This window comes from Orycteropus afer, unplaced genomic scaffold (assembly GCF_000298275.1).
Source record: "Orycteropus afer afer isolate SDZICR_OR568_19922 unplaced genomic scaffold, OryAfe1.0 scaffold00259, whole genome shotgun sequence".
Classification (NCBI taxonomy): Eukaryota; Metazoa; Chordata; class Mammalia; order Tubulidentata; family Orycteropodidae; genus Orycteropus; species Orycteropus afer.
In genome coordinates, this window is record NW_006921846.1 from 2058435 (window position 1) to 2070571 (window position 12137).

Consider the following 12137-nt stretch of genomic DNA (forward strand, 5'->3'; position numbering starts at 1 on the left):
TTGGGCAATCCTACTTCCGTAGTGATACTGCCTCGGAAACCCAAGGAGGGGTCGCTATGAGTCGGGGCCAACTCCACGGCAAATAACAACAACAACAAAGGAGGTCCGGTGGTATGGCAGTTAAGGCATTTTGCTGCTAGCCAAAAGGTCAGTGGTTCAAACCCAACAGCTGTTCTGCGGAAGAAAATGAGGCAGTCTGCTTCCATAAACATTTATAGCCTTGGAAACTCAATGGGAGCTGCTGTGAGTCACAACTGATGGCAGTGAGTAACTGAGTGACTGAATGAGTACGTTCTGTGGCACATTCGGTTTATCATGAGTTGTAATGAGACATGCTATTAGATCAAGAAAATATTGTGAACATCACAAACCTAGTGGAAACTTTCCAAAATATTTTTTTGGAAACCATTTGTTCCTTTTTGACATTACTACTATTGAAATAATCAATTAAAAACCATTTATCTAGGCAAATCATTTTTATTGGTTGCTGGATGACTTGTTTGAATCATTTCCTTGGAAATCTGGAAGCTGGTGGGCCCCTGGGGCTACCACCCTGAGATCATCTTCCCTTCTTTGACTGAAGGTACCCCTGAGGTCAGTTTATGGACAAACAATGGTTTGGCTTAACTAGTGAATAATGTCTGTCCTGAGCATTGTGCTCTTTTAAGAACTATCTACATGGGATCAAATTGACAACAGCAACTCAGACAGATTAGATAGGAGCCTTGGGAGGGGCAGTGAGTTTATGTTAATGGGGGTGGAACAACTCAGAAAAGGAGGGTAAGACTGTTATCAGCATCATTAAATTGTTCATGTAAAAACTGTTGAATTGGTGTCTGTTTGCTGTGCATATTCTCAGCAATAACAACGAAATAAATAAAAATTAGAAAAAAAATAATTTCTGTGGGTATATTATCAAACACAGGACATCTGTGAATCAAAGAAACCATCTACATCCATGAAAAATCAGCCTCAAGGGCAGTTGGCTGGTCTGGGACCATGTGTTATCTAGGACACAAGCAGACTGCTTGGATGCTGCACTGTCACTCAACAATAGCTTTAAGGCTACTAGTAACAAGTGCCCAGTAGTTACTTTAAAGAGATTTTATGGAATTTGGGCATTAAAAACAAAAGAAAATAAAATACTAAACTCACTGCCATCAAGTCAATCCTGACTCATAGTGACCCCCTTTGGGCTTCCGAGGCTGCAAATCTTTACAGAAGTAGATTGCCCAGTCTTCCTTCCGTGGGGTGGCTGATGGGTTTGAACCGCCAACCTTCTGGTTAGCAGTCAGTTGCCTTAGGCGCTACGCCAAAAACTGCTCCACAAGGTTTTAAAAGCTGTAAGGCTCAGGGAAGGAGCACTTGTGCAACAGTGCCTAAGACATTTGACTGCTAACCAGAAGGCTGGGGGTTCAAATCCACTAGCCACTCTGCAGAAGGAAGACTACCATAAAGATTTACCACCTCGGAACCCAAAGAAGGTCTCTGTGAGTTGGAATCAACTCCAGGGCGGTGTGTTTAAAGCTTTAGGGAAGCAGACTACTTCATCATTCTGCTGCAGAGTGGCTGGTGGGTTTGAACTGCCAACCTTTTGGTTAGCTGTGCTTTAACCACTACCCCAGAGCTCCTTATTTTGGGCATATAATGGGTAATTGTTTTTCTTCTTGGGGACTGAATCTGTATTAACCATTGCAGGGTTTAAAATAATTTATCTTTCTATCTAAATGCACAACTTTTGGAGAGGAGAGATTCAGTCCCCTCAGACATTAAAAAAACAAAAAACAAAAACCAGAAAACCTCACTGCTGTCGAGTCGATTCCAACTCATAGCTACCCCTCCTTGGGTTTCCGAGGCACTATCTCTACAGCAATAAATTGCTCAGTCTTCCTTCCAAGGAGTGGCTGGTGGGTTTGAACTGCCAGCCTTCTGGTTAGCACTCAAATGCCTTAAGGACTACGCCACCAGAGCTGCCCCTCAGATATATTTAGGAAAGCACTCATCTAGATTCCATATTATCACTGCTGATATATTGTTTATTTCCAATATGAACCTGGGGAATATTACTTCATAAGGATATTTCTGACAATGGATCATTTGAAAGTGGTGAGAACAGAAAGAGAATTATGCAAACTTTGGTATTGATGTCATCAGATTTATTACTAGTTGATTAGATATCCATTACTATTAATTCACCAGTCTCAACTGGCTAATAACTTTATTTCTATACAATGATATACATTGTTTTAAAAATAACCTATAATTAAAAAATAACCTATAATTTTTGGTTGCTTTCTTGGTAGGTGGTCTATTTTACAGCTCTTTTTCCCTATGTTGTTCTACTCATCCTGTTAATACGAGGGGCAACTCTGGAGGGTGCATCAAAAGGCATTTCATACTACATTGGATCACAGTCAAATTTTACAAAACTTAAAGAAGCTGAGGTAAGAAACTTAATTTGGATTAATATTATCTGAGGAGGAAAATCTTTAAAAAAATACCAAAAATCTTTGGTTGCATATAAGAATGCCATAGTAGTATGTAGTAGTTTGCAAAAAATAAGCAATTAATTTTATTAGTGTTTCTGTCAACAACGATGTCTAATTTAGCTCTTTAACATGACACTCTAGGAGCTCTGGCCGCATAGTGCCTAAGGCACTTGACTGCTAACCATAAGAAGGCTGGTGGTTCAAACCCACCAGCCACTCCTTGGAAAGAGATTGGGCAATCTACTCCTGTAGTGATACTGCCTTGAAAACCTAAGGAGGGGTCTCTATGAGTCAGGTTCAACTCCACGGCAGTGAATTTGTTTTTTTTCTCAGGGAGCTCTGGTGGTGTAATGAATAAAGCACTTGGCTGCTAACTAGGTCAGCAGTTCAAACCCACTAGCCACTCCTTGGAAGAAAGATGGTGCAATCTACTTTTGTAAAGATTTATAGTCCTGGAAACCCAATATAGTTTGCTATGAGTCGGAATGGACTTTATGGCAGTGAGTTTGTTTTTCTGGTTAGGTCAACAACGTCTCATTTAGCTCTTTAACATGACACTAATGCTTTGTTATTGGAAGTGAGAGAATCAGTTTTAGCTATAGATTTGAAAACTCATTTTATTCATGTAACAGATTCAATTTGACCAAAAGTATTTTGGGATTATTAATATGATGATGAATATTCATTCCATAAATAAATACTTCCAAACTGATTACTATGTTGGTGTGGGTTTACTTGATAGAACTAATAGTAGCTTTAAAGATTAGTTGAAAGTTTAATGGTCTGATACACATTTGTAACTCTCTTTAAAAAAGTTACTATCTCAAAAGTAAGATAAAATTTTGCCTAATGGATTATGAAATTAAAACAAAAATTTGGCATGGCTTAAGAATTCCATAAACAAAACTATTACTTGTACTAGAAACATGTTCCATGAAAATGAACTGGGTCACCCACTTTTAACTTTATTCCATCACCAGATGATGGTTATGTCTATCATGAGTACATAAAATCTTTTACAATTTTGACTGCAGAGAGCATTAACAATAAGTATACACTATTGGTATAGCTTAAAAATGATTTTATTTTTTTAGTAGTCACATCATTTTCTTGGCTTATATTGAGTTTCTGGTCAGCTAAAACCCCCTAATTGTCTTCATACTGAAATCAAAAAACACTGTTAATATCATCTACCATCCAAGTAGTGCTATTCAAAATACAGATTAGTTTTAGTCTGCTCTGGTATTGTTTTACTGTACTGGGTTTAAAACTCCAAACCGTACATACTCATTCTATGGGCGTGCTATAAGGAACTCTCAAGGTTAAGTTTGATTATATTTAATATTCATTCTGCATGTCCATCTTTTGTATTTAACCTCCCTCTGTGGGAGATAAGGGGAGCTCTGGTGGCATAGTGCCTAAGGCATTTAACTGCTAACCAGGAGGCTGGCAGTTCAAACCCACCAGCCATTCCTCAGAAGGAAGATTGAGTAATCTACTTCTGTAGAGATACCACCTCGGAAACCCTAAGAGGGATTGCTATGAGTCGAACCCACCTCGATGGCATTGAGTTTTTTGTTTTGAGTTTATAGTATTGTTTGTGGAACTGGTGTTAATATCCAATTATTGCTGTTTTCTTTTCTGAATACTTACAAGCTGGGTATATTATTATTTGTTGTAGAAAATTTCTGGTAAGCAATGTCAAGTTTATCAGTTTATAATTTTATACTTTTTGAAAATTGAGATGTCAATCTCTTGTCTTTTGTCACCTTTCTTATTCCTAATAATTTTCACTCAATGATTAACCATAATAACTCTGAAGTATTTTAAAACACTGAGATTTTATTATTTGAGACTTGGAGATTGAGATCATTTGATGTGTCCAAAGGCTGTCATAATTTATTTCTTCATTTATCTTGGGCCTCATTCTTTTGGCCTTGCTGGTTAATCTCTTCCCAACTCAAAGACCATTTTTGGAGGTGAATAAGAAACAAACAAAATGGAGGATGTGATTCAACACCTTCTCTCTGTTAAGTTATTGAGATAAAATATATTAATATACTTTGAAAATTATAAGCTACTATACAATTAAAGAGCTCTGGTGGTGTAGTGCGTAAGTCATTTGGCTGCTAACCAGACAGTTAGTGGTTCAAACCCACCCAGCTGCTCTACAGAATATGAAGCAACCCAAGATTTATAGCCTTGGAAACCCAATAGGAGGTTTCTATGAGTCAGAATCAACTCACTAGCAGTGAGTTTGGGCTTCTTTTTTGTTATAGAAATATGAACGAAAATACAGTTAATTCAGTTATTGCTGTTACACTGTTACTATTATAGTTGCAACTTTTCCCTAAGAAGTGGACCCATCTCTTTTTAAAACATCATAACTTTGAGCACAGTTGAAAAGCCCTTTTAGTTGTTGCTAAAAGCCTAACCCACTAAGTGGCTTTTAAGGAGCCCTGGTGGTGCAGTGATGAAGCACTGGGCTGCTAACCAAAAGGTTGATGGTTCAATCCACCATCTGCTCTGCAGGAGAAAGATGTATCAGTCTGCTTCCCTAAAGATATATAGCTTTGGAAACCATATTGGCCAGTTCTACTCTGTCCTATAGGGTCACTATGAGTTCAGAATTGACTAGACAGCAGTAGGTTTGACTTTGGGTTTTATAAGTAGCTTTTACAAGCCTCAGTTCACTTGGGCTTTATACTTCCTTGAAACTAGCCTGAAAAGTTTATATTGGTTTGTGTTTCTATGTCTCTATTATCTTTTTCTAAAATTATTTTAATCAGAGCTAAATTGATGAAAGCTCTTGTGATATATACATGTTTATCCACTCCTCTTTCTGCAACACACACAGCATCTGGTTCCTCTTTCCTCCTTCATTTTTCTAGCAATGATAACATTTTCTTATTCCTCACAATCCATATGCTAATCATGAGATCATATATATCTATATAATTTTTTTCCCTTGAAAATCTGAACTCTATGGAAATCTCTTGGAAAGTAGAGACTCATAAGTTTATAGCTAGGGGGGACTTCAGAGATTATTTTACAAACTCCTTCATTTTACAGTGAAGAAACAGAGCTAGGAAAAATCAAATGTAATCAAGTTTACATAACAAATTAGTGCAACTTGAATTAAGATTTCTTAATCCCTACACTAATAATCTTGTATATACCTACAAGATTGGTGACTATAGAAATTATATATATTATTTATGCTTGTCATTTCCCTTCATTTTTATTTGCAGTCTAGGTGCACATCATGGTATGCAATAGAGTACTCAGAAATACTTTTACACAACAGGACAGCCATGCCCACTTTCAGCTCTCCCTACTTCACATACGCATACAGAATGTACCTAGTAAAAGATGTTCACAGACCAACAAAGCATATTATTCCCCTCTCAATACAGACAGCTGCCCAATAAATAGGAAGGCCTTGCTTTTCTAACATGACTTTGTTATATTTGAGTGAAATAAACTTGATCTATCTATCTGTCTGTCTTTCTGTCTGTCTGTCCATGCATCCATCCATCCATCCATCCAACTTGCTTCATATTGGCTTCCTATAAATTCCTGTAAAGCAATTATAGTGTGATGACAACATCAAGTTCTAATCTGGAGATCTAATAGCATTTGTTTTACTCCCTGACAACTTAGTTTATATTGAAATTGGCAATAGATTATATACTTTTCAAGGGGAAATATTATTTTCAGCTTTCATATAAGAAACTATCAATTGGTGATTGTTTTCTATAATAATTATAGTAGTAGTAACTACCATTGACCAACTAGCTAAGTGCTTGCATATGTTATTTTATTTAATTCTCATATCAACCTCATGGCATTAGTATCTTCATTTTATAAATGACAGAACAAGCTGAAAGGTTAAAATAAATTTTAGTCCAAGAGAGTAAGAGGCACTGGATATAAATTTTATGTTTTCAGAGGTGGAATTTTAATAACTAACCATTTGGTCCTATTTGAAAATGGACTGAAAGAACACATTTGCCCAAATATATGCCAGCCCTGTTATTTGACATCTGCATAATTAGATTTATGCAGTTGGTAATGGATTAATGTGGATTAGTTCCTGAGATTAATTATTGTCCTTTAGGAAAGACACAGGAGAGGTAAACTGTAAATGGGAGAATATTAAAGGGGAAGGTTTAGATGAATAGTGTGGAGGGTTTCTTAAAGAGATGAAGTCAGCTACCTGAAAGACCCTAACTAAAACATGGTATGAGGGAACTAGATGATCTAAGTAGTGCCTATCATTGTTCTTCAAAAACACTCTAGTACTAGTCTTGGTACGAGTTAACATTCTTTTATTGTCCCTAAATTGATAGGTAGAGCCAATAAATTTCCAATCCCTTTCCCAACACAATTTTCTGTGGAGCTTGAAAAGTAATTCTAAAATGTTTATGGAAGAGGAAAAGGCCAAAAAGCCAAGGCATTTTTGAAGAAGTAAGGAGGACTTTTTCTGCCAGGAACAAAACAATATTATAATGCCATAGTAATTAAAATGGTATTAGCATAGATATGGATATATAAACCAGTAGAACAAGATAGTAATCCTAGAGAAAGATTCATAAACATAAGGGACTTGATATGTGGCAGAGGTTATAGTGGAGACCAATGGGAAAAAGATGGTCTATTCAATAAATGGTCCTTGGTAATTGATATTCCATTTAGAAAAAAAATGAAATGGGATTCTCACATCTAAATATGCACATTATCAATATCAGGTGAATTAAAACCAAACACTATAAATATAAAACTAAATCTTTTAGAAGGAAATACAGGATAGTATTTTTATGACCTTGGGCTAAAGATTTTAAGTAAGAGAGAACAAGGATAATACATAAAATCAAAGATGAATACTACAACATAAAACAAAAACAAACAAAACCAAAACTCTGTTCATCAAAGGAAGTAAAAAAATAAGCCACAAATTGGGAGAAAAAAGCTTCAGTATATATAATAGACAAAAGGATTGGTATCCAAATTCTAGAAAGAATTTCTAGAAATCAGTTAGAGAAAGACAAATAACCTAAAAGAAAAATTGGCAGAAGATATGACCAGGGATTTCACAAGGGGGGGGGGAACATGAAAAAATGCTAAATCTTATAAATAATTAGAGCAATCAAAATTAAAACTCATTCCACAGCTACAAGATTAAACCACATTAAAAATTCTGACCAACTTTTGGCAAGGATGTGGAGTAACGGGAACTCTCAGACTCAGCTGGTAGGACAGCAAAGTGGTAAAACAACTTAGCAATATTTAGTAAAATAAGAAGATGCACATACTCTACAATACCACAGCTCCACACCTAGAGATGAGGAGACACGCACATGGATGTTCACGGATACATTGGAATAGCAAAATATTGCGAACAACTTGATTGTCCATTAACAGAAGAAAAGCTGAATTGTGTTACACAGAGTGGGATGGTACAACAGTGAAAAAAAGGATAAATGACATGTATTTAATTGTGCCATATGAATTTACCTACATTCTCTCATTTTTTACTTACAAAAATGGAAATTTCATATGGTTCTATGTGACAATGGATAAATCTGATACATAATATTGAATGAAAAAAGACAAGTTGGATAAATTTATATGCACTAAGATACCATTTCTGTAAGTTTTAAAACATGCAAAGCTAAATGCTATACTGTTTAGGTTCACATATTTATGTTCTTTATATTTAAAATATAAAGAAAAACTAGGACATGATAAAGGTCAAGCTAGCAGTTACTACTAGAGGGTGGGAAGGTGATATGATCAGGAAGGGGCACATGGAGGCTTCAAAAGAGTGGTCTTGAATTGGGGAGTGGGTATTTGAGTGTTCATTTCATTATGATTTCTAATATAGTCATAATTTGTATTTATGCAATATTTAATGCAAAGGAAAAATTCAGAGTGTATACTTTTAACTGTTAAATTATTTTCTCTTATAGGTTTGGAAAGATGCTGCCACTCAAATATTTTACTCTCTTTCTGTGGCTTGGGGTGGCTTAGTTGCTCTATCATCTTACAATAAGTTCAATAACAACTGCTTCTCTGATGCTATTGTAATTTGTTTGACAAACTGCCTCACCAGTGTGTTTGCTGGATTTGCTATTTTTTCTATACTGGGACACATGGCTCATATATCTGGAAAGGAAGTCTCTCAAGTTGTAAAAGAAGGTATGTAACACTGTATTTTATCAACTTGGGCTAATTCATTGCAGCTCACTTCAGAAATTCTAATATAATGTATAGAAATTTACTTAAGCTACTCAGGATTTAGGGTATGTCTTTTCTTTGTCTTTCCATCTTATATAATTTGGTTGTTTAAATAATTTAATAATTCTTATAGGATCTGGGAAAACAAAACTGTATTAGGGAAGAATTTCTGAAAAAGACATGACTTCTTCCCAGATTTTGTTTAGTCCTTTATATGAACCACTCATTATACTATGATAAGTATCAGGCATCATGCTAAGCACTTGACATTAATATGTTCGTATTAATATATATGCATATGTACGTATGTGTATGTGTGTATACATAAATATATATATTCACAATTATAATTACAGTACAGCTATAGTCTTAGATCTTAATTTTTAACACACATCAATATCATATTGATCAAAATTCATGCGTCTTTGAGTGTACAGAGCCATCTCACTTTAAAGGAATCTGACTGATGAACTTCCTAATTTTAAAAGCATTAGATTCAATTCACTGCTATCGAGTCAGTTCAGACTCACAGCGACCCACCTTGGGTTTCCAAGGCTGTAAATATTCACAGAAGTAGATTGCCCTATTTTCCTTCTGAGGAGTGGCTGGTGGGTTTGAACCACTGACCTTCTGGTTAGCAGCCAAATGCCTTATCCACTACTCCACCAGAGCTCCTTTAAAGATAATAGATAGACATAGCGAATTATCTGGCTAAGGATTCTTCAGAAAAGAATTCTGGTTCTTTTAAGTAGAAATTCCTTACTAATCTTTTATTTACAGTTAGTATCATTTAATGGAGAGACTGAAGGATGTTAATACAATGTCAGACCTAGCAGTTTCCCGGAGATCGTCTAGTGTCTAGCTGATTTACAGAGGAGTGATTTGATGCACAAAAATGTTATATGCCTTGCAGAAGGTCAAATATTTAGGAAATGATAGAGTCTATACTAGAAGCTAATTCTCCTAAATCCTAGACTAGTTCTCTGGGAGGTTAGAGGAACTTTTAAAATATTTAAATCTAAGGATCACAGAAGAGAACTGAAAAGAAGACAGAGCATCTGTGAAAGTATGGGAGCCCTGGTGTCATAGTGCCTAAAGCATTTGACTGCTAACAGAAGGCTGAAAGTAGCATTTATCAAATAGAAAACAAGATTCAATTTATAGTTTCTTGACATACAATTTGGCAGGTATCCATATACTGGTTAAGATAGCACTGCATATAGTGATTCTGGTAAACCTTTGGAAAGAAAGTTGAAGACCAAAACATTCGTTCATAGGTAAAATACTTCTAGAATTTTCAGATGAAGATAAGGTAACCCGATTTAGGTTTCTGGAGTTTAAGACAGTTGTTATCCTTCATTAATCCTAAAAAGATGAAAACAGTTAACCAACACCATTAAAATAGTTAAGATGTCTTATGTAAGAAAGGTACAAAGTTTGCCTCATTAGCTTAATTCATGTCACATGTGCACATTATCACATTGTAGAACCACCAAATCAAATATTTTAAAAAGTGAAATGGTGAAAAATGTACCTCTTGGATTAGGTGGCTAAAGGGAAATGAAATTCTCCTAGTATCTTCTTTTGAGATTTCTATATGTGCAAAATTTTCTTGGCAAGTGATTTAAATGAATTACCACATATTTTTCTTAGGTTTTGATTTGGCATTCGTTGCCTATCCAGAAGCTCTAGCCCAACTCCCAGGTGGACCTTTTTGGTCCGTATTATTTTTCTTCATGCTTTTGACTTTGGGTCTTGACTCTCAGTTTGCTTCTATTGGTAAGTAATACTCTTGGTGTTAAGATATTAATCCAATATTTTACTTATGTTTCCTCTTATCCTCTTACTTGAAAACATCCTGTTCTTACCCCCACTGCCTGCCCCTCTAGCTGTTACTCTCAAAATCTTTCTGAAAGATTTTTAACTTAAATTTTAAATACAGAAAAATACAAAGTACTCATGTACTTGACACTCCAAAGAAATAAATAATATTTTATATTTGCTTCAGAAATTTTAGAGAAATAAACTGTTACAGATGAAATTTCAAGTACCCATGTTTCTTTTCCTAACGTAATGAACATTTCTTCCTTCCTAGAGGCAACCATCACCAAGGATTGTGTATGTTATTCTGTCCATGTTTGTATACATTCCATATGGATCTGTAAATAACATATATTTTTAAAATTTCACACAAATGTGAAATACAGCATACACATTATTCTGACAGTTTTTTTAATATAAATTACATATCAGTGTTGATACACCTATATGTATGTAATTGAATCTAGTACATTTGCAATCTGCTATCATAATAATGGGCATTTGGATTATTTCCAATTTGTTTTTATTACACACACTACTGCAACGACTATGTTTGAATATGGCTGTATGTACACATAAGGAGTTTTTCCTAGAATATAAACCTAGAAAATCTGAAAAAATTTTCATCATATAACTCTCTAACTAAAACATTTTAATAGTTTTCTCTGTTTATATGGTAAAGTACAGACTTCTCTGAATGACTTTCAAAGCTCTCTAAAATATCAAATATATCTCCTAATTTCTTCTCTTATACATCCTTCTACTCTTAGCCAGTTCCTTGTTTCATGAACACATTTGTTTCTTAAAGATAGAATGCCTATCTGTCTTCATACCATTTATTCAGATATTCACCCTATGTAAAAGTCCAATCAGAATTCTTCCTTACCTTTAACTTTCTTTTAAACTACTTCAGCCCACAGGGGCTTGTTATTTTACAGTTGCTACCAATGAAAAATCTTATATATATAACAGACTTAACAAAACAAATAAAGTTGCATTTGATTTTCACAGAAACAAGTGGTGACGGCTGATGAGAAAGATCCTATGAATTTTTAAAAATAAGGAGCAGGGTTCAGAATGGATTTCAAAATAAACTTGTAAATTTGATGAACAGAAATTGAATTGTGATGAACCTTATTGTCAAATGGGTTGACATGTAACATGGCTTTTTTTTCCCCCTCTGAAGAAACGATTACAACGACAATTCAAGATTTATTTCCAAAACTGATGAAGAAAATGAGGGTTCCCATCACTTTGGGTTGCTGCTTGGTTTTGTTTCTCCTTGGTCTTGTCTGTGTGACTCAGGTATACTACAGAGTTTTCTCATAGACCCCATAGTACTTGGAAGATACTTTATAAACTAAATGAGGAAACTGAGGTCCAAGAGGATGTGGAGCTGTGCGTCCAAGTCTGGCTTGGATCAAGGTTTTCCGAGTTTTGTTGTTGTTGTTGTTGTTGTTATGTGCCATCGAGTCGGACCCGACTCATAGCAATCCCTCCTTGGGTTTCCGAGGCAGTATCACTACGGAAGTAGATTGCCCCATCTTCCTTCCGAGGAGTGGCTGGTGGGTTTGAACCTCCAGCCTT

At 35.4% G+C, this 12137-nt stretch overlaps 1 protein-coding gene across 1 annotated transcript in view; it reads left to right on the forward strand.

Moving 5' to 3' along the window:
• Positions 1–12137, forward strand: part of SLC6A14 (solute carrier family 6 member 14) — a 34378-nt gene that overhangs the window by 11824 nt on the left and 10417 nt on the right. Inside the window, exons 7-10 of the mRNA XM_007949992.1 lie at positions 2304–2444; positions 8462–8690; positions 10383–10508; positions 11737–11855. Of these exons, the coding sequence (XP_007948183.1) occupies positions 2304–2444; positions 8462–8690; positions 10383–10508; positions 11737–11855 (615 nt within the window). The remainder of the gene's footprint in view (positions 1–2303; positions 2445–8461; positions 8691–10382; positions 10509–11736; positions 11856–12137) is intronic.